At 38.8% G+C, this 24,634-nt stretch overlaps 1 protein-coding gene across 4 annotated transcripts in view; it reads right to left on the bottom strand.

Moving 5' to 3' along the window:
• IQCK (IQ motif containing K) overlaps positions 1-24,634 on the bottom strand; it is a 1,183,927-nt gene that overhangs the window by 609,674 nt on the left and 549,619 nt on the right. For all 4 annotated transcript variants that reach the window (XM_044089750.1, XM_044089749.1, XM_044089752.1 and 1 more), the window contains exon 6: positions 9,951-10,028. In XM_044089750.1, coding sequence (XP_043945685.1) covers positions 9,951-10,028 — 78 coding nt within the window. The remainder of the gene's footprint in view (positions 1-9,950; positions 10,029-24,634) is intronic.

The following is a 24,634-nucleotide window of genomic DNA, read 5'->3' on the forward strand; positions in this document are numbered from 1 at the left end:
TGCTAGGAAAGTGGTGAAAAAGGGGCTCAAAGAGGGAAAGACAGTAGGAAAATAGCTAGGGATCTGCAGGACAGGTGTAGGGACGGTCCATACCTGCCCATTTCTTCTACAGAAACAGCTGTGCATCTACACTGAATGTGGAGATAGATTTGGGCACTCAAACCCCTGAGAGAGGGGTGAGGACAACAGCAATATGTTGTGAAGCCAGTTAGACCAGATTACATGTGTCCAGTGGACACGTGTGAAATGGACAGCTATGTATGCGGAGAGATTTTTTTTGGGAACATATTGCCCTTTTTTTTCAAGTGAGAGTGGGATGTTGGGGAGAGATAGTAGGTATATTTGGGGAGGTAGGTTGGGTAGGTTAACAGACAAGACAGACAAGATGCATACAGGGGTGGTATATGACACATGGGGGGTAAACACCTTGATGGGGAAGGGTGTTTGAAAACTGGAAGCCCACAAGCCCCCTAGTGGAAACAGTGGGACTGAGGTTCCCACCCATGGGCAGTCACCACTACACCTTCACAGCCCTGAAGGTGGCTGTGCTGGGGGCTGAGTAGGAGGTCCAGGCCAACCCTCTTGTTGTGACACGCAACCCTCAAGCTGGCATAGCAGATCTCCAAACTCCCTGTGGAGCTTGTTATGCACCATGCCTCAGACCTGGAAAAGGGTGACAGTGTCCTGTCCACACCAGCTTTCAGGGGGGTGCGAGCCCCATCCCCTGAGGCAGTTCCACCTGAAGGTGGTGCAGGACCAATGGACGAGGAGGTCCTGGGGTGGGCCCCAGACGTGCTGGTGCTCGGTGCCATGGCCAGCTGAGGTGGGACAGGTGGGTCCACCGGGACTGGCCTTCCCAAACGTGATATGGTGTTTCAATTTTACAACATATGTGGGTTAGTAATAGTCAACACATTCCAGGATTAGGTATAACAGCATGCATAGATATTCCCATTAACCCAATCACCAGATATGGAACAGTTGCATAGCAAACAGAACACATGCATATAAGGAACCACAGTGGCCATTACAACAGCATGCAGGTACATTGATGGCGGCATGCCACCAATGTGGGAGTACTTCAACATTGCACATGCATAGAAATAAATTTAAATAATTATTAAACAATAGGACATATGTCCCAACAGTAGATTTAATGCAGCACATACTGATTGAGTTGTGTATTTACTTTATTGTTGCAGATATGGTGGGGGGGGGGGAGATGTCAATTAACAACTAATATATTCCTGTAGTTCTCATTACTTTCCTAGTCAGTGCTGTGATCTGTACCTGACAGGTATTAGTACACTACCCCATCTCCTTAGTTTGGACAGTGGTATGGATGTAGACAACTATATACATGAACTGAGTTTTACCTGCAGCATACACCTCTTACCTGATATACCTGTGGAGGTATTGTTTGTTAACACTACCTAACTATTCCTACACATATTCCCAGATTCCAGGTTGATGTTATGCACATACCTGTCCATCTCTCATTGCACACACTCTGGGCATGTCTTGACCACATGCAGGTGAACCGGGACATATTTCGACTATTGCCCTCTTAAACCTTTAGTGAATTGTACAATGACAGGTTTGTTTTCATAGACATTTTCCAAATATGTACAGGCCTGACAGTCAGTTATATGACATGAAATGCTGCCTACATGTCAGAGATTAGCACACAGATATGGCAGGGGGACAGGGTAACAGCCGGCAGATATGGGCCAATTAACTGGACATTCTGAACATATCTGTACAGTTGTGGGGTATGATTCTGCATATAGCATAATAAAAGAACACAAAAGGCCAGTAGTAATCTCCAAAAAGTTTATGTAAGTGCTTTCTCTGAACAAGTAATCCAACTTCATCAGAAGTCCACCAGGTTTAGGAGGCATGATCTGCCCTTAACAAAGCCAAACTGGGTAGGGTCCAGTGTTTGGAGGTTTCCAATGTCTCTGTTAATGCAGTCATACACACATTATAAGAGATAGCTTTATCAAGTAAGCCATAACAATTTAGCTATGGTCACTCTAAACTTTTTAAAATGGACATTTGAAAGAACTTGTATACCAGTACCTTCTCTTGCTATCCTACTGAGGACTTACAATCTTCAAATCATTTTTGCCTTTATGTATTTCAGGCTTCAAGTGGATGCCAAAAGAAGACTTTCAGCATTTGTACTTCTTGGATCTACAATTCTCTCAATGATTATTCATAAAGTAAACTGTTTAGGACTGCCTTTTCATCAAGACATAAATATTATGCACATGTCAGACCTGCATTAAGAATTCAGCCTTCATTAACATTTAGGATTGTGCTCCGCATACTCTCAACTTGATGGATAATATTTTCCAAAGATCCTCTTGTACCACCTTCTACCCATAATATCCTGCCCCTCTCTCTTCCACTTCCAGTTTCTGATCAAGCCAAGGGCAACAAAACATACAGAACTGATAAACCTTTCCTCCGGGTGGGGTTGGGGGAATGTTTAACGAAGACAGAATTCTCCAATCAAATTTATTATGGTATGTACTTAACCTTCATATCTGTTAAGGAGATCTGATCTTTATTAACTTTTAGGGACAGACTCCCTAATGGTTATTCCTGAAAGGCTGGCCTTCTGAAACACACTCTTGATCACTGTAGCCCCAGAGAAAGACCTGAAGTTATGTCCAGTTTACAATGCCTAGCAAAAGTGTCCAGAGTCCAAGTTACTGCTGCACATAAGTTACATACAGATGCATTATGATAACAGGCTGTAGCAGCAGCTCAAGCAGAGTAAGCCTTATGAGGGAGTTACCAGGTTTACCTATTATACAAGTGTTAAGTTAATAAGCTAGATAGTGATCTTTTATTTCATTCATTCATTCATTCATTCATTCATTCATTCATTCATTCATTCATTCGTTCATTCATTCATTTGTTGACCGGGAAAGTCCGACTTGGACAGAGCCTATTTTCAGTGGAGGCCCGGGAGAAATGCTCCAGATGCATGCCTTTGAAATTGCCCTAGACTGTGTAAAAGAAAAGAAAAAATCAGCAGTGGATTATCCTTTCTGAAGGTCTTGGTCCTGTTCACATAATTCATAACTTGCCAGTGAACATCTATACAATGCAGCAGGTACTCACCATGTTTAGAGTTTCTTTGCAGAACACTGCAAGTTCAACAGACTAAGCCTATACTCAGCAGGATCCTTTAGCATAAAATGAGGGATTGGTTAAAGGAAGCCTTTCTTTATAGAAAAGAATGTATGGAGGATTGTTCAAAGATATCCTTGCTGAAGTCAGAGCTTCTAGGAAAATGTTTTTTCATGCCACACTCCTCAAATATGCAAGTGCCAGTGGTTCAAAATGAGTAAAAGTTATCTGATGAAGTCTTGTCATTCAAGACGAAAGTGCTCATTTTGTTTAAGAATACATTATTATTTAGCTACCACCAGTGGAGTTGGACTTCTGTTTGTGACTTTTTGAGTTATCATAAAAGTTATTTTCCCCAGAAGAAAATGTTAATTGAGAGGGGGTGAGGGTGTTCCCCAGAGAAAGATGCCCTTATGGAAAGCACTGTACATTTTAAGGGAAGCTAGAGAACATGAACCTTGTCCACTATGAAAGCCAGATATGGTAGAGAACTGGACCTCAACTGATAACTGCCATAGGCACAAGTCAAAAACTAACAAATATCGACAAACCATGGAAACATGTTACCTGTACTGTGTTTATATCTTTCTTGTTTCATCTAGGTCTGTACTAGCTTTGCAAAGCACAGCAGTTCTCAGTGGGACGAACTGTTAAAACCACTGAGACAGTAAATTTTTTACCCTTCACTAGGAATTATATAGTGGGGCTCAATTTTGTTTCCTTAATTTGTTCTACAGAGGTGCTTACCCTGTAATTGAAGTTCATGATCAGTTAACCCGCTCTGACTGTAGGTGACACGTGGAAACTCTTACTACTCAATCTTGTGGTACTTCACCGCTTAGGTAGTTATTAAATATCTGTTTATTTACTACTCTCTGTGAGCATGGGTTTGCAGGCTGCTATGTCCCATTCCACTGACGGTAAGCCTGCTTTCTTTAGAAATGCTAGTGCAGTGTAGTAATTGGTTCCTGCTTACTGACAATTTCCAGTCTTTCAAAGACTATTTGAGAGAGGTGTAATTATTTGCTTAGTTTAATGGCTACTCTCTTACTACAAATATTAGTACGCAGTTTTCCATTACTCACAGCCACCCAACAGTGTACCCACTTATATGAAGATTGTTAAGAAATCATTACATTAGTTTCAGACTCCATTTAAACAAACATCTTTCATATAATCCCAACTAGTCTAATACACTCACACAAACTAAGTCATCCTGCCTCTAAGCCTATATCTTTAACGACTCCTGAAGCCACGGATACAGGTAATGTGTTAATATTAGGCAACTCCGCAGTCATGTGCAATGATGTTCCACTCAACAGATTGTGCAAGGATAGGGTCACAGTCAGCTGCATCTCTGGCACCAGAACTCATGATGTGACAACACACCTTAGTTTTGTTTTTCTCCCAAGTATGAGTCTTCTCTCACTGTTGCCCATGTCAGTGTGAATGATTTTATATGCTCTATCTTGAGGAAGTGTACTGACATATTGTTGGGCTCTTTATATTTATTTATTTATTTATTTATTGACATTTGTTAACTGGGTTTGTCCAACTGGGCTTGTGGCCCATTTTCAGTGGAGACCAGAGGAGAAAAGCTCCAGTAATACATTTTAAAACAAGTACAATTTTAAACAATATTGATATAATAGCAGTTATATCAAAACGATTCCCATATGTTGGGATACATGCATAAAGTTAAAGTTGCATTAAAAATAAGCTAAGTAACAATTTTACATTGATATAGTTCAATAGGTCAACAATGAACATTTTTTGTTTGCATAAAATTGTGCAACTGCATAGTAGACACATTGGAGAGAGAGGTGTGATGAGGTACTAAGTATGATCCTTTTGAGGGTACATAAAGGGAAGGAAGACTAGGTAGGGTCATGGCAAGGGCAGGTTCTGGAATTGAGAAAATAAGCTTTTAGTTCATTTTTAAAGTGTGAGGTGTGGGAGATTGAACGTAAGTCAAGGGGAAGTTTGTTCCAAGCATGGGCAAGGGAGTGTTTGTAGAGTAGTTTGCCTACTAACCTTTTTGGGTGGTAGATATCAAGTAATTGTTGGTTAGAAGTACGGAGGGTCCAGGATGGGATGTAGATGGAGACTAAGGAAGACAGAGATGGACAGAAGAAGGGTTTATAAAGAATAGATTGTAGCATATGAAATTGATAAGATAGCAGAAACTGGGGAAGCTCAAGCCATTGAAGAGTGTTTAAAGAAATGCAGTGGTGTGAGTTGTATGGGGAGTTAGTAATGAATCTGGCTATTTTATGGTAAGTCTGTTGCAGTTTGTTTAGAGTGGAGGCCTGGATATTGGTAAGAACTGGGGCGGCGTATAAGAGGGAGGGGAGGAGGAGTGCCTGGCCCAGGGTAAGTCTAGATTCAGGGGTTAAGAATTTTTTGTTCCGATATAGCAGAGCTAGTTTCCGGTCTGTTTTTTTTATACATTGGAGTATGTGTAGGTTGAACTTGAGTTCATCATCGATAATGACCCCTAGGAGTTTTGTGTGGGTGTCAGGTTGGATATTTGTATTGTTAGAAGATGTAATAAAAAAGGAGGTTTTGTGATGAGAAAGAGAACGGGGAAGGAAAAGTAGGAGTTTGGTCTTTTTGGGATTTAGGATCAATAGGTTGTGAGAGAGCCATTGTTCAGTGGATAGTAGGGTCTGTTGGGTCAGGGAGTGTAGTTCAGGAATGTTATTTGAGATGGATATAAGTGTGGAGTCATCGTCATACTGAATAAGGGAGGATTCTTTGCATGAGGTATAAAGATCATTGGTGAAGATGTTAAAAAAAAGGAATCCCAAGATGGAGCCTTGGGGAACACCAGTGGAGATGGGAAGGAAAGGTGAGGAGGATGAGAGCCATTTGACAGATTGTTCCCTGCCAGATAGGTAATTATTAAACCAGGCAAGTGCCGAGGGGGATAGGTGGAGATTTGCGAGTTTGGATAGTAGTAGAGGATGAGAGACAGTATCGAAGGCTTTGGAGAGATCTAGGAAGAGACAGGAAATTAGTTTATTGTTGTCTAGGGCCTCTGCAATGATATGAGTGAAGGAGAGGAGGGCAGTGGTGGTGCTGTGGTGAGGACGAAATCCATGCTGGGTAGGGGTAAGTAAGTGGTGTGTGAGGAGGTGATTGAGAAGCTGTGAGTCAATACATTTTTCTAATATCTTGGAGATGGGGACAGAATGGCAATGGATCAGTAGTTTGAGGGGTCAGTGGAGTTTCCACCTTTATGAAGAGGGATAGTGAAGAAAGATTTCCAAAGGGTGGGGACAGTTGATTCCAGAATATAACGATTAATTAGTATAGATACAGGATAGGCAATTGAGTCAGCAGCAAGTTTGAGGAATGTAGGAGATAGATTGTCAGTGGAAGGAGAGCAAGGTTTTAGCTTGAGTAGTAGAGATTTGATGCAAGTAATGGGAACTGGCTCAAAAGAAAACAAAGTTGTGTTAGTGGGACTTGGAGAGGTGGGTGTCGAAGTAGAGTTTGGCTTAGAGGTTACCAGATTTTGGATGGAAGAGATAAAGTGTTTATTCAGGAAGGTAGCTGTATTCAAGACAGGAAAGACATTTGTCTTGAGCAGCATCTTGTTAAGCTCTTTCGTCCTGGTTGTCGAGTACCCTTGGTTGTTTCTGGATATTTTTCGTATTCATTTGTGGTTAACATAGTCAAAAAAACCAAATTCCTTCTGTGTATAAATATTTTATCTTCTTTTGAAACATCTTGTTTTTCCTCATTTTAGCTGGTTCTATTTCTTTCTTGGACTTCATCTCCAGAGTTTTAAGACATTTTCTGTTTATGGCTTTTGACAGTTTAGTAGTCTGTTTACATTTAATACAATTTTCATGATTCTCTTTGGTGCCAGTCTAGAAAAACTGATTTAAATATTTCAGGTATTTAATACAATACTTATGATCTATTTGATCTGCAATATGTTTCTGTGGCACAGGAATGGGTGATCTTATGAATTTTCACTGTGAAAAGAAAAGAAAGGTGAACAGAGGATAGGGGGATGCAAGGAGTTTGAATTTGAATTGTAAAGTGCAATTTCTTGATTTGATTTTCATGTATCAGGAAACTAAAGGTCATAAAAATGCAATTGAAAGATTCTTCAAAGAACCTCTGATCCCAGAACTGTGAAAGGAGCTAGGTGAAAACAGGTAATTATGTAAACAGTATTTAGAAGAAAGGTGAGAAATCCTGTATTTTTTATTTCCTATTGTTTTCTATGTGTGGAAAAGGACTGACGTACTTCACCCTGGTTCCTAAGAAAATGCTCCATAGCATGTTGGGGTTTGAATGTAAAAAAATAGTTTGTTGCAGATATTTTTCCTTGGAACAGAAATGATAAACTAAACAAACATATATATATGTGTGTGTGTGTGTGTGTGTGTGTGTGTGTGTGTGTGTGTGTGTGTGTGTGTGTGTGTGAAGCTGAAACTATTAGTCAGTCTTTCTTGGATGACCACGGTAAGTAAATCTACTGTGAAATCTCCATCTACCTGATAAATATTTTGTTAACTTAAAAAATGTTACAGTAAAGGACTATATTTCTTTATGTTAGAACACTGAAGGTATTTATCAAGTTTAGCTTTCTTCTGTAAATATTCTATATGTAGAACTAACTACAGTTCTCTTTTCATTGTGCTTATTTACTCTTGTTTATCATAAATGTATTAGCACTGTTTTTTTATTGTCAAAGTAAAATTTTTATATATTCACATTTATGATTTTTTGTCTGGCATTTATTTATTTATTTATGCATTATTATTTATTATCTAAAGAGTGGGTATTATTTAGCAATATAAGTTGTCAAGCTGTGGTATCTGCCTTCAACACATTCATCCACTTAAAAGCTTACTACCAGTGAGATATTAATTCTTAAATTTATATCTGACTATCAAGAGTGGTATAGTAACTGATGTGTTGTACCCTTAGCTATATTATCTTGAGTGATGGAAGCACTACCAAGCTAGGAAGAAACTGAGTGAATTTGAAAATTCTATCAGCCTTCCCTGGGAATTGAGTGACTTTGTGTGTATGTGTGCAAAACAATATGTTTTTTTAAGGCATAGATAATGGGCACTAGAACACACTGTAAACCAATTTTGTACCAGCTGTGTGACTGAAGAAACTATCCCCCTGATAAGTATAAGACTTATTTGGAGGAAAGAAGAATATCCATGAACATAACCCCCTGTTCGCCACATACCCAGGTGGAATATTGAGTGGCAGTGGTGGGACTCAAATTCCATCTGTGCCATACAGGTCATCAGAGAGTGGTGACAGAGAACCATTTGTCACAACTGGTTAGCAGTGCTGGGATTCTAACCATCTCCAATCCCAGCCTAATACTCCACATCCTCAAAACTGTGGTCTGTTCTCAAATTAAACACTGTGTATTGTAGCATTCTGTTGCTAGTTGTCAGCAATAAACACAACTGCTTACAAATGTTGACAACATATTAAGATCTTTTGATTTATGACTTTTTTTGTTGTAATGAAGAAGTGATAAAATTGCAAAATGCTTTCAAACACAGCTATGTAACTGTGTAGCAAACCACTATGCATTTGCAATTTCATTAGCAAACAGAGGAATTAGCAGCATTTAAAAGTAGTGAGAAGAACTGAAGAAAACAAATGTACAGGATATACAAGAGAGATTTGTGTCACTTGTGGCAGTACCCTGCTTGACTTGGCATGAGCCCTGTATTGGTTCCTCAAAGAAGATGGCCACTACTTCTAAAAAGTCCCACTGGGAAATGGGATACAGAAACTTGGCAAACATAAATGTTATGTTTCACCGTCACATTGATCCTCTCCAAAGATGATCAATTAATACTTTTAGAATGTATTAACTAAACAGTTCATTACTCATCACTACCAAAGTTGGTTATGTTGAGGTTAGGCTATATGGTATGCTTCCTGGCAGTGAACATCCACACAGCTGACCATTCAGTGGGTAAGACCTACTGTTCAGCAAACAACAACAAAAAAGAAAAGAAAAGAAAATATAATGACCAGCCTCTTTTCTCGTAGCTGTAATCAAAAAGATAATCAATTATAGTGAAAACATAAATGGCTGAAATTATATCTCAGCATTCTACAAGACCCCTCCACTCAGAATTAGTAACATTATAATCTGGTAAGTTAAATGCCTGCTGAAAGATACCCAAATGGTAACTAGTCAGAGGGGGATAGCCATGGTAAAGGAGTTACATCCTGCTTCACATCCATAATAGATACAAATGTCTCAAAAGTTAAACATCAACATCTTCTTCAGCTAACAGAACAGTACTGTAGTAACTGTCATAGGAATACATCATAATATATTATTACCATTTGTAGGTGAGCTAATCATGAATAAGAGAAAAATAGATGCATTCTGCCCAGCATTATACAAGGGTCAAGGATATCATTTTTCATATGAGTCTCCACATATTCAACCAATGCTGCAGTGATAGAAGAATGTTAGAGATGTATGTGGCCACAAAGAATGAGAGGAAAAGGAGTGCCTGTGTCCCATGTAACCTTTAAACAACTATAAATCTGCAGTGAGACAGAGGGAGAGACAGACAGAATGAGAGATGAGGAAGTCCATGCTTGGTAAACATTACCTAGACTGCCAGAACGGCCTTTCAGCCATTCCTCAAGACAAATCTGATAAACAAATAAGTGATGACATGCATAATTCCAGGATACTATCCTTTTGAAGAATGTAAGATGTCGCACTTTCAAATATTCTATTTTTCTGGTAAAATAACTACCAAATATAAAGCAGATTTTGTACTTACTGGTCTTTCAGCCAGTCCTTTACAAACGGAATTTCAAAAAGATCTTTGGGTGGTTGTTCTTTTCTTTTTGGGTTCTTGCTAGAAATAAACATAGTATGCAGTTTACTGGTAGTAAAAATGACAAGTTAAATAGTTGTTTTGTGATAAGAGATGACAGGCTTCACTGTATGAAATTTAGTAATATGAAAAGATAAAGACCGAGCTATTTGTTAAGCTCACACATCTCGGAAAATGTTGTTCACTGCTGTCTGACAATATATACCTGTACCAGTTAACCTTTACAAAAAGTGCTGCAGCAGAGTAGGAGCAAGTCTTTCTTTTTACTATCAAGGAAGTCAAAGCTGCACAATAAAATATAAAAACATTTTTGACCTTTTTTTAATTATAATTCCTCAGTAAAAAAAGTAATACTTTATTTTTTCAATTCAGATCATTAAACAAGTGAACTGTTCTATCCCACAAAGATCATAAAATAGACTATGCTTTTGATTTTGCTTACAACATTCTAAGCATGATTCAAAGCTTAATAATTACTACATTTAGTAAATGTGTAGTTCCACAGGGAAGCTTCAGACACAAATACATCCAAGTCTCATTAAACAGATATGCAAGAGCTGAAATCTCTTAAAAAGTAACCAATTAAAGATAAAAAATAACACAGTGGGACATATTCAGAAAGTTCACAAGCAGCTCTATGTCAGCATGGACTGAGTAGCCCAGTCAGCATTTAAGTGCAAAGTGCAGTGTATAAAGAAAGCTTTTGAATCTTTCATGCATAAAAATTATCTATTGCACGGCAATTGTTTATATTAGGACTCACCATCTTACTTTGTAGAGGTGTGGGCAGAGGAGCCAACTTGTTTGATATCCCAGTGGGGTAGTCAGTTAAATGTTTTGCACATTTCATAGTCGTTATTTTAATTATGTACATTTGATTTCAATAGTAAAATGTTTTAATATTAAAGTATAAAAAAATGGAGCGTTAATATTGGACAGTACAAAATTAATATTAGTGAAAGATGGCCATATGCATCCAGCAAGGCAGATGCCACATCCTGTATCGCTTGCTATACATAGTTTTAAGTGCTTTGCCGTCCTTCTGGGGACTGCAGGGGGAGTAAGCCCCCTGACAGATGTTACTCTGTCAGTTTTTCACATCTCATTTGCTTAAAAAGAACAATTTTAAAATTAGGTCTGACAGTCTAAAGTTGGACCACATCACACCGAGGTGATGCTTGTTGCTGTGCCTTCTGGTGTGTCCTAATATGAACCTTTTTTGCACTTGGCATGTTGTGCTAAACCACCAGGAAATGTAGCATGGTCCTGATTCCCTCAGCATGCCATCATTCCTGGCAACCTGATGCTGCAGGGACATCAGTCCAAGTGTACAGCCATAACAGGAGCATGGAATATAGCTAGGCAATCTATTTAATTTTATTATTAAACCGGTACTATCTGTTAATGTAACTTAGTATAGCTGTATGGGGTGGATTCACTGCAAGTCAAACTTCTCACAAAGATACTGAATGAGTAAAATTCAATGAAGGACACACACTGAAACTGCAAGTAAAAATCATTTAAACATTCCACATCCCCTAAGGACAGCTTTAATCCCACATCCCTTATATATATATATATATATATATATATATGTATGTATATATATATATATATATATATATATATATATATATATATATATATATATATGTATGTATATATATATATATATATATATATATATATATATATATATATATATATATATATATATATATATATATATATATATAAAACTGCATGGTTATACATCTGAGAAAAGAGAAAATACTTGGTAAGAGTGAACAATGCTCATACAGCTGCAATCTCTCAGTATAAAGTACAGTTTTGTACCTACCATAAATGTAGATGTTCGAGTGCGCATAAATGTCTTTGGTAGGGACCCCCCTGAGGAAAGCTGCTGAGGTAGCTGTAGCCCTGGTGGAGTGGGATCTGATATATACAGGCACTGATTTTCCATGAAATGAATAACAAAAGCGTATGCAGTGAGCTATCCATTTTGAAATAGTCTGTTTGGAAATAGCCTTTCCTTGAGCACCTGTAGCATAGGACACATAGAGTTGCTCAGATTTTCTGAATTACTTTGTTCTGTCCAAGTAATAACGAAGTTGCCTGTGAATGTCCAAGGAATGTAGTAGCCTCTCTCCTTTGTTCTGTGGATTTGGATAAAAGGTAGGTAAATGAATAGTCTGATTCAAAGCCACACTGGATATTACCTTTGGCATGAAGGTAGGAAAGCCTGTAAGGAAACCCTGTCCCGATGGAAAATGATGAATGGTTGCACAGCCATGAGGGCCTGTAGCTCCAAAACCCTACATGCTGAAGTAATAGCCAGAAGGAAGGCTGTTTTCCAAGACAAGTATTGTAGCTCTGCTGTAGCAGCCGGCTCAAAAGGAGGCAGTGTCAGCTTCTCCAATACGAAGTTGAGGTCCCAAGCTGGAGCTGGTGGTTTCCGTGGGGGTTGTATACTTTTTGCCCCTCTGAGGAACTGCCTTAAAAGAGGATGTGAGAATAAAGGAGGATCCATATTGTACTGTGCTGAAATGGCTGAAGCGTGGATCTTGATGGAAGAGAAGGAAAGGCCACTGTTTAACATCCCAGCTAGGTACTGTAAAATCTGAGGTGTATTTATTACCCATGGATTCTGACCCTTAGCTTGATTCCAGGCACAAAATCGTTTCCATTTGGCGGAGTAGGTTTTTCTAGTAGAGGGTCTCCTGGCCTCCAAGATGACACCCTGTACCTCCTTGGAGAGGAGAGTCTGTTGGGAAATTAAGGTATTCTCCATGCAGCTAGATTTAGAGTTCTGAGCTGGCTGTGAAGGGTCTTGTAATTGTGCTGGGACAAAAGAAGAGGAACTTGTGGAAGGATCCATGGTGGTGAGTGTGACAGGCTCATTAGGAGAGGATACCAGTGCTGTCATGGCCAGTCTGGAGCAATGAGAATCATTTGTGGCCTCTCTGCTCTGGTTTTTAATAGGACTTTGGCCAGTAGAGGCAGAGGTGGGAAGGCATAGACTGTCAATGTTGTCCAATTGAAAGAGAGTGCGTCCACTTTCCAGGCCTGTGGATGATAGGTCCTTGAGCAGAATTTCTCCAACTGGTAATTTCTGTGGGTAGCAAATAGATCTATGTCTGGCTGTCCCCATGCCTGAGTTATCTTTGAAAAGACTTGAGGATGCAACTTCCACTCGTGTGGGTCTGTCATATTTCTGCTTAAGTTGTCTACCAGCGTGTTTTCCTTCCCTGGCAGGAATTGTGCCTGTAGTTGAATTTGTAATTCCAGTGCTGTGTTCCACAGGGTCATGGCTTGTCTGCACAGGGGGTATGAATGCGTTCCCCCCTGTTTGTTTATGTACCACATGGCTGTGGTGTTGTCTGTCCTTATTAATAGCTGGCCTGGATGCAGTAGGTCTTTGAAGGTCATAAGAGCATTTTGCACGGCTAGCATCTCCTTTTGGTTGATGTGTAGGTGCATCTCTTTTTGGGACCATTTTCCCTGAATACACTAACCTGCCATGTGTGCTCCCCAGGCGTAGTCTGAGGCGTCTGTTGTGATGATTTGAGTTGCTTGTGGTAAGCAGAAAGGAAGACCCGTGTTTCTTTGGCATGCTTGAGCCCACCACAAAAATTCCTTTTGAAGGCATGGAATGAGTGGTATAATTGTTTCCAAGCAGTAGCTGTGTTGAGACCATAAGTTTTTTAGGTACCATTGTAGTTTCCTCATATGCAGTTTTGCAAATGGTATTAGTAGGATACAAGATGCCATGAACCCCAGAGCCTGCAGGATTTTCCTTGCAGTTAGCCTGGTTAAAGTTGCCATTCTGTTGAAGTATTGAGACAGTTGCCCTTGTTTGTCTGGCATGAGGTAGGCCATCTGGGTGATTGTGTTTAAGTTGGCACCCAGGAAAATTATCTGTTGAGAAGGTATTAGTTTTGATTTCTTTTTGTTCACTGTGTACCCCAGGCAGTTTAACACTTTTATTACAAACGCCAGATGTTGCAATAGAATGTCCTTGCTGTCTGCTTGGATCAGGCAGTCGTCCAGATATGGGTAGATTTGGATTCCTTGTTGTCTGCAGAAGGCAATTACTGATGCCAGGCATTTCATAAACACTCTGGGTGCAGTAGATAAGCCAAAGGGCAATGCAGAGAATTGGTAATGGGTTGAACCTGCAAGAAATCTGAGGTATCTTCTGCAATCTTGTCTGATAGGGACATGCAGGTATGCCTCCTTGAGGTCCAACGTTACCAGCCAAGACTCCTTGCCCAGCATGGGAAGAAGCTGCTGTAATGTGAGCATCTTGAATTTTGGTACCTCTAGATACGTGTTTAGAATAGATAGGTCTAAGATGGGTCTCCAATCTTTGTCCTTCCTTGGTACCAGAAATAGCCTTGAGTAATTCTTTTGCAGGTACCTCTTGAATTGCTGTCATATCCATGAGAGCGGTAATTTGTCTTTGTGCCTCTGCCCATTGATTCTGTGGCAGGTTTGGCATGCCTCTCATTTTTGGAAGGGTGTGAAAGTGGAACCTGTAGCCTCTGTCTATAATATCCATAATCCATTTGTCCTTTGTAACAATGTGCCAGTTTTTTGAAAATAAGGCCAGTTTTCCGCCCAAAGATGCTGCCATTATAGCTTTGCTTGGCAGGCATAGGGGAAAGTCATTGCGTCTGTTTTCTAAATGACTGTGGTCTATCTTCTTCACCTCTTGGGGCTGGTGTTTGCCACTGTCTTGCACTGTAAGATCCTTGAGGTTGTCCTCTACCCCTTGGGCGTCTGCATCTGCCCCTTTGGGGTCTGTCCGTGGCTGGAAAGGACCAATTTTTTGAAGGCCAGTTTCTGCTGAAGCGTGGAGGCTGCACCTGCAAGAAATCTTTAACTGTTTGCATAGATTTTGCTTTTTCCTCCATTTTCTTTAGTACCTCCTCAGCTTTAACACAGAACAATACATCTTTTTGTAGTGCTGCATCTAATAACTTTGCTTTGACATGATCTGGTAAAGTTTGCTCTTTGAGCCAAGCATGTCTACGTATGACAGACCCCATGACATCAGCTCTACATGAGGCCTCTAAAGCATCAAAACCACACTGCAAGGTATGTTACCCCACTTGTTCTGCTCCATGCAACAAATCCTGCAACTCTTTCAAGTCTGGTTGTTCTGTTTGCGTCATTTTGCTTTTCAGCTGAGATAGCAAGAACTGTTGGTATTTTAACATATGAAATTGACAGTTTAATGCCCTCATGGTTAAAGTGGCTGATGTATACACCTTTTTCCCCCACCTTTCTAATGCTCTGGAATCTCTCTCTGAAGGTAAAGGGTTTTTAGCAGTAGAGGCCTTAATCCCCTTGGGACCCTGTGAAATTGTTTCTGGGTCAGCAGTATGACTTTTATAAAGGAACTGGTGAGAATCAGGAACCCGGTAATTTCTGTCTGGTTTAACAAGGGCTGGAGGTAATTAGTCTGGATTAAGACTGGCTTCTGCGTACACATCATCCAAAATATCTAAGACAGGAGGAATAGCCAGGGGCCTATGCTGGGGAAGTAGTAGAAATTCCCTGAGCCTTTTCTTGGAATCTGAGTAATCTTGGCCTTCCCAGTGGAAGTGCTCTCTCAATGTATGCAGGGTTTCCCCAAAAGAGTAGTCCTCAGGGGGGGAGACCGAGGGAATAGACTCCTCAGCATCAGAGTCTTCAAATGGGGAATAGGCGTAATCCTGGTCCTCAGAATGGTCTGAGGTAATAGAAGCCTGGTCTGAGGAAGGGTAGTCTTCCTCCAACCTGGGCCTTTTGTCTGAGGGGGGTTGAGAACCCCTGATGAGAGTAATCAAATCCTCAGCCATTTTAAGCATCTGTTTCTTAGGCATGGGGCCTTGAGAGGGGGTCTGAGGACCCTGTTTTTTAATTTTCATTGCAGCTTTAGATTTAGTGAACAATTTAATAGAGGAGGTGGTAGGCCTGAAAACGCCTTCAGAAATGGCAGGCCTCGCTAAATTTTCGGTTTCCCCGTCAAGAGTGGCGTCGGTATCTGCAGTGGGAATGGAGACCGAGGATCCTGCGACTTCGGGTAATGAAGTCACTGGTAAAATAGTTTCATCGGTAGTCAGGGGCTGTGTAGGCACCTCGCTGAGAACCGGTAGTCAGCCTAAGCGTGATCTCAGTACTCGGTGCAGGCCTCGGATGTCTGTCCTTATCCTTGCATTTTTTACCTAAAACTGGCGTAGGTGCATCCAACGACATGATATAATTAAATTTTTTGCCAAAATAATGAAGGCCGAACTCCGCCCGGCGCTTAATAGTGTGCTTGTTAAACCTAGCACAAAAATGGCAGGCCGAGACGTCGTGGTCTGTCCCTAAGCAAGGTATATAGCAAGAGTGAAAATCCTTATGCGGTATTTGCTTCCCACAAGAAATGCAATTATTAACTTTGTCTGACATCGGTCTGAGGCAAGAAAAGTTTCCCCAACGGGGTACTTAGCTTTAAAGACGACTTTGGCTGAAATACTATTCGTAAATCTCAGCAGCTGGCCGACCGGCACTTGCGAACTGCTTCTGCTTCGGGCACCGTACGGCAAGAAAGACTGAAGAAAATGGTGTCGGCAGCCTATTTTATACCCCTGCCACACTGACATCAGGGAAGAAGCAACGACAACTGACGCCGGACCTAGAATTTGGAATTCGGCCGACCGAGGACCCGCCTGACGGCAGGATAACCCAAGTATGAAGACTGCAGCTGTATGCACGATGAACATCTGCAACTATGTAAAACTATCCCAGGAGCAGAACTTTCAGTGAGTCTCACTTACTCAGTATCTTTCCAGGGAATCTGCATTTGATGGCGTGTAAATCTCCTGTACAGGGCATTTGCTGCACCAACACCCCCAGTGTGGCCAAAAGATGGGGTGTCAATCAAATATCTTAACAATGCAGTACTGAGTCACAAGGTTACCTGACCTATCACTCATTGTTGTGTGATACCTTCTGTGTTTTCATGTAGTGCCTCTGATGGGGCACAGAGTATAAACAGCTTACATTGCAAGATGATTACATTGAGTATTCCAAATATTTCTGAACCTCAGCTGGCAATGTGTGCTCGAGTTAGCTGTGATTATTTTTAGTGACACACAACCTTTTTTTAATTCCACCTATTGCTATCAACTGTCAGCTGCACATAAAAGTTCAAGATTAGCCAAGGGCAGTAGCATCATTTTAGTTAATTTGCAGGCTGATTCACCCCAATACATGCACACACACACACACACACACACACACACACACACACACACAAGCGCGCACACACGCACACACACACACACACACACACACACACACACACACACACACACACACACAACGCACACACACGCACACACAAGCAACGTACACACACACACACACACACACACACACACACACACACACACAAATAATTTTGGCTAATTTGCAGGCTGATTCACCCCAACAGAAACAAACACACACACACACACCATCTATTCTAGCAATACCTGAAGTGAAAACTACATAAATGGCATCTGAACCAGTATAAGGGATTATGGCAAAAACACTAAGCCTGATATCAAGGATCCACCTTGCCATTAAAATATATTTTCATAAATTTTTGAAGATAAATGTTTAGTTTGAAAGTATGCGTTTCTGTGTATGTCTTCTCACATTTGCTCATGCAGGTGTAGGCATCACATAATGACTAGTGCATTATTAATTAAACTTTAAAGAAGGAATTAGTTTTACTTTTACTGGTTTTACTCTTCGGATCATTTATCTGAAGCTGAAATTTAACAAATTAAAGTGGAGTGTGTGTATCTATAGGGAAGAAGATAAATGATGTGGATGAACAGTGAGAATGGAGAGAATGAATGAGAATGTAGATACTTGACATTTTTGGCATTTGGTACTGAAAAACTGGTGGCACTTGATACTGTGATTTCATCTTCACTATACAAGAATACATAACCTCTTATTATTCCTTAGTATGTTACATTTATTTAATTAAAAGATGATGGGGTCCTCATCTGTCCATCTATCTGTCCATCCTTTTGCTGACAGGTTACTACCACTAGGCTAGTGCCCCATTTTCATGGTGGAGACCTGAGGTGGTATTTATATTCTAGGGGAAATTTGTCCAGGACATCAGGAAAGTACACTTGCAAAGTCCTATTTACCTGTAGCAGTAGATGTTCAGATTTGACACTGCCTCAGTGGAATATGGGTTTTGTGACTACACAAATCCACACTGGCAGCTTTCCAGAACTCAGACTCCCATCCACTGACTCTCTGTGACAGGGGATTGGCCATGCCCCTGCCATCAGGGAAAGCCTACCCCTGTCACAGAAAGTCAGCTATTCATGCTTTTAGTGCTAACTAGGATGAACCAAGAATGGCACAAACACTTGTTTAGGTTTTTGAATGTTAATGCAAGTCAGCTTACGGCAACAACAGATTCACAAACCATAAGCTGAGGCATGTTTTTGTTGATTTTTTTTCTTTTTAAGTGCAATTGGATTTATGGAGGGGCAGATGCAACAGGATCCATTATGTCAGGAGGACAAACACCAGCCAGAATAATACACTATTAAGGGCTGATTAAGGGCAGCAATAATAGAAAATACAAACATGTTCCCACACAGTAAATGGGGCCAGACTACATAAAATATAGCAGAAACAATTTAATTTGTATAAAGTTTTGATCTACAATTTGCACCGTGTTGTAAACAATAGCACACGCAGTCATCATACAAAATAAAATTTACTTGTCCATATAGTGACAAAAAATCACATATATGTCTTTAAATCAAAAAGAAACTTTTTAAAAACAACATGTATATGAATTTGCTTAGAGACTGCCTTTCCAGAAATGAAAAAGAAATCTCCACAGAAAATGCAAATAAAAATTATTTGTGGTAAAATCATGATCCAACGATTACAAAAACAGTTATAGCTGTGTTAAATCAGTAACAAATATTATATATAAATGAAGAAAAAAGTGAAAAAATACAATATTTTCTCATTTAGAACCTCAAAATGAACCATATAAACAACAGAAACAAGAGGCATAGTGTTCAACTGACTCCATAGGATCTTCAGTTTCTCAGTACAAGTAAAAAAAAACACTTTAGATAAGCCCCATAATTGTTTAAAAGCAATATTAAGCTTAAAAATAACACAAAAGTAAGATGGAATTCTCAGAGGAATTAACAGCAGTAGCAAATAGCAGGAATATTAAACTCAAAAGTTAATACATGTAAATATATAAATGTATCTGTATGTGTATGTGTGTGTATAGTTACACATACAGATATTTTAAATAAAACAGAAAGAAATCAAATGTATATAACAAAAACAGGAAGGGAAATTACAAAAGGGATCTTATCTAAGTCTGTAAACTGTAATCTCCCAGTGCATTGCATGCTGCTGAGGAGATTAAACTGTGTGAGTCCTACAGTTGGAAGTAAAAGACTGAATAACAGATTTTCTGTGACAGAGATAGGCTTCCCTTGATGGAAGGGGCAATGTCAATCCCCTGTCAAAGAGAATCAGAAATGGGGATTCTGAGTTTTGGAAAGCTTCCAGTGTGGGTTTCTGCAGTCACAGAACCCATATGCCAATGTGGCAGTGTGAGTGATGAACATCTTCCCCTTACTGTTTTCAATAGGTGCTGTGAAATCTTTTAAATCCACCTGAGCTATCACCATCTCAAGCAGATGACCTCAGTTTACCATCCTAGCTGAAGGATGACACACTCAGGAGTGCAAATCCCCACTTAAGTTCAACTGTAGTGTCATCAATTCATCTACCTGGTGTGGGAATAGAACCTAGAGCCTTCAACTCCAAAGGCAAATGTGCTACCTGTTGTGCCACTGACACTGCTGCACATCTCAGCACTTCACTGCCAACACCAAAGTTTTGATCTGTATAGTGACAGACCTTAAAACAATAACATAGGGATAGACATGATACTTGAACTGAGTAGAATATCTATTCATACTTGCAAACTACCAAAAGAAGCATTGTTTCTGTAGATGAAGGAATTATAAGAGCATTTTAAGGGCACATGGCAGTAAAACATTAGACACAGTGTCAGGTTTCCTTGTAAACACTGTGCATACTGCAAAGAAAATTTGCAGGCTCCAAAAAGTTTTCTTGTTTATATTTTAGTTCATCATGAGTTTTCAATAATTAATTGTATGGTGTTATAATATTTTGTAGCACAGTTTTGGTTTTACTGTGCGTCATATATATTTTTATATGTACATTTCAAAATAGTGAGTGTGGAGTCTTTGTTTAGGTGCTTATCCCTTTAAAAAGGCTTCTTTAACTGTTAGATGCAGCTCATTTATTATGTGTACTTGATGAATTGATTGGTTAATTACCTCTATATATATGACTGATTTCAAGATCTACAATATATCTGATGAAGTTTGTTTTATCTACATACTCAAGTGCATTTGAATTTAAAGTCAAACACCCAAATTAAAGCACAATACTAGTGCTTTAATCCTTTCCTTTTAAGATACATCACAAACTCTTCTCTGTTATTTAACCCTAGCGGAAAGCAGGCATTAAGCCTTACTTGCCAACAATATTCAAGCCAGCCAAGCTCTCCATCAATATTAATAATATTCGAACTGTTGGAAAGTGCTTCTAAAACAATAAATTTAAACTCAACCTTACATTTTTTTAGCTTTGTAATGCTTACTCAATGCATTCCTCTCATCTCCAGATTGAATAGCATACTTGTGCTCATAAATCCTTCTGTTCAATTCACGGGTGGTTCTACCCACATAGAAGGATTTACATTCAACACAAAAACTCAAATACATAACATTTTTTGACTTATAACTGAATAACCCTGGTACTTTAACTATTTGTTTCTCATATAGCTAATTCATTAGAATCTGTAAATATATAATTACACATATTACAATTAAAGCATTTAATCATGCCACATTTTTGTTTAATCACTTTGGTCTATTCAATTTACCTTGAAAATAGTTTTTATAATTCTTAGCTCTCTTCTGAATAAACTTGGGGTGACTCCCTAGTTTATTAAGTAGTTCACTATTTACCCTAAATAAACCCCAATTTCTACTTATAACATTTTTAATAGCTTGTGAGTCTCTTTGTTTTCCCTCATCACAATTTTTTCTTCCAACAGTTTTTTTATCTCTAATTCAGGATATCCTCTTTTTATGACTTTGTCATAAAAACACATACTCAAGTATTACAACTACAATTGTAGCATGGCATAGTGCCATTTTTATTTTTAATTACCACTTCCTTGTTGTTTCAGCTAAAGTCTTTATAACATAAATCTCTCTTTAAATTCAGACAATTCCTGTGTGCAAATTTTGGCTTCTCGCCTACAACAAATCTCAGTTCTGGCATAGATAACAATATACGCCAATTTTTTGTATAACATTCTCTATTTTCCTATTTAAATTGTTCTGGGTTGTAATATATCTTAGCTGATACATTACGTCTCAGAAATTGTAGTTGCTGTAAAGATATATGTAGTAAATTAGAATTCAAACATCCTATAAGAAAGGAAATATACAAGATAGATTGTTATACAACATGTAATACTGAATTAATAGTATACTTGGCTACATGCATGGTATGTGCAAGATTTTATGCAGATAAGTGTTCTAGGCATTTGAAAGACCCTATAACTGAACACAAATCAAAAGTTAGAAGAATGGTAATGACCAATGCATTAACCAAGCACCTTAAGGAAAAGGGACCAACACATAAATTTAAATTTAAAGTATTGCAGGTATTGTATGTAAATATGAGAGGTGGGAATATTGTTAATAAGTTGGACATAGCTGAATATAGATGGATAACTATGTTAGAAGCAGACAAATATCCGGGTCTGAATAATATGGTTAGCTTAAAACCCATATTAGTAGCTAAACAAAAGGAATATAAATGAGAGCATAAACATGAAGAAATATCAGTAAATGTAACAAAATGTTGTTGAAAATGTTTCATTCAATGGTATGTCTTTAAAGTTTTATGAATGTTAGTCAATTGATTTGAATTAACTTTTTACTGGTTGTGTCATGTGCTTTTAGTAAATTCCTATTTATACTGTGAATAAGATGGTATTAATATACTGATGAAGGGTGTTACCCGAAAGCTTTATCCTGTTATTGTTGAATAAAAATAGAGTGCTGCTTTATTGTTTTCTACTTTATCTGAATCCATAGTGTGATATTTCAGCAGTGAAATGTTTCTGCAGTTGGTGAGCACTAATAAGGACTGGGCAACAAACAGGAGCAAGCACAGAGATAAAAGGGAGGGAAACACTGACATGAGGGATAGTATGAAGTACACAGCTACACTCCCTGTTAGCTGTGGCTCCATGGAAATGTATCCCCCACCTCGGGTTCCCTATCCACTGGGTTTTGGCTCTGATGTTAATGCCAGTGCAGGGCAGGGATAATTCCATAAGTTACCACAGAAGGGTCTCAAGCCAGTTCAGTATGTACAGAATACTGCTGTACTCCATTCATTCCTATACGCACATTGGCATGCCTGGTTCAGAGCCATATTTTTGTGTGTGTGTGTGTGTGTGTGTGTGTGTGTGTGTGTGTGTGTGTGTGTGTGTCTGCTTTTGTCTCTCTGCAGCTAAGCCTGACACTTTCCTGTGGAGCAACTTGACATGTGCATCTGTGGCACATATGCCTGTCACTCACCGATGTACCTCACTTGTTCTCCTTTCAGCATGTATGAAGTCTGAAAACACTGACAAAATGTCCATTCACCAGCACTGATGCATCAGCAGAACTCGGTTTAGCCACACATGTATACTGAGGTGCCCTGTGACTACCTTAGATAATTCCCTAAATAAACCACATATTGTGTGTGAATGAGGCCTTTTTACAAGGGAATGAACAAATGTAATTGCATAAATAAATAAGAGATGTTTCTTGTTATCTGTAATGAGGTACACTTGATAGGTATGCCCAGATGTTAAATGTACTGAGGTCGTGCTGAAAAAAAAAATACTAGGATACTCTTTTGTCTATAATGCTGTAGGATTCTTTCACCACAACAAGCACTCAGGTTTAACTTTCAGTACTGATATCACAATGCATGAAGTGAATGTCATATTCCTGAGATGACATTCATCTGAATAGTTGTTAAGCCCAGTTAATATATACCTAAACTAGTGGCACTTTAGGTGGGTGGTTAAGATCTCATGGTGCTTGTTCAATGAAAAGAAGAGGTAAGTGTATAAAGTTATTCAGATTCTAAAACAAAGAAAACCAGTTATCTACTCATTTCAAACAAAACTAATTACTGAGGAAACAAATGTAAAGGTGAAAAGTATTCCAGTTATGATGCCTGGAGAGCAGCTGCACCAAGATATTAAACTGCAAAAAAAAAAAAAAAACTAATTTGCTCGATTTTATTTCACATAGATCAGCATACAAAGAATACAGCCTACAAAGAAATTGTAATTTCCAGTCTCCTCATGAATCTGTACAACTTTAATGCTGCAGTGAAATAAAAGAACAATAATGCAGAACAATTAACTGCTACCAGGATAACAAATGAGTTACTTATAACAAATTCCTATCTGGAAAAAAAATCACCACTATGACAGTCTCCAATGAAAAGAATTGGGCAGCATGCTGACAGAGCATTTGAATAGAACAGAAACTCTTTGAGACAATGTCTTTGAATTTAAACCTCATTTGCTGAATGTGGAGGCCAAAACTGAATTTCTAGAAGCAATCTAACTAATGTAGAATATCATGCCACATGGAAAAATAAAAGATTGACTGGCAACCCTGAAATACTAAACACTAAGGTAACGTGTTCCATTTGCTAGGGCGCTCTCAGCTGAATGGGCAAGTCTGCCAAAAAAATATGAATAGAAAGAATTCACAAAGTAGCTAGTTCTATTCCAGTCATGCAATAAAATAGAATAAGCTGATGATCATCATTTTTTTACATGTTATGCTCTGTGAGAAGAGATGCTGACATGCCTTTGCTGACTTGGCAAGATCATAAGATCATGGAAAGCTGAATATATTCTGATTAATTCTTTGCTAAAATTTAAAATTAAATAAAAACAGGAACCTTAATTTCTACAAAGAGACTTTGCTATCAGATGGTTTTAAATTTAATTTGATTTACTGACCATGCTTTAAAATACATTCAACTGCTGGTGCCAAGACTTTTTCACAAATGCAAAAGGCATGTGATTTCAAGCAGCAGCAACACTGCAAAGCAATGAGACAGAAGGACATACGACAACCAATGAGTTCCCATAAGAGGCTGGAGATCAGGACTTTGCACAAAACAAGAAGATACCAGTGTCTTTTCAATCTGAAAACAATAGTTTTAATAAAAGAAAAATTAACACTATCTATTTCTTCACCTCAATGAGAACACAATGGCTCTTTGGCACATTAAATATTTATGGGGACTGAACAGCTTCCATCTAGGATACAAAGTTTATTTATGTATCATGGTATATAAAAGCCACTGTTTTTTCATACTGTAGTCTTCAGTGATGTTATTGTGTGCTAATTTTATTTATGTATTTATAATAATGTTGGCATCAGTGAATTACTGTATTTAGGAACTATAAA

This window comes from Protopterus annectens, chromosome 12.part0 (genome assembly GCF_019279795.1).
Source record: "Protopterus annectens isolate FY-2018-M chromosome 12.part0, PAN1.0, whole genome shotgun sequence".
Lineage (NCBI taxonomy): Eukaryota > Metazoa > Chordata > Ceratodontiformes > Protopteridae > Protopterus > Protopterus annectens.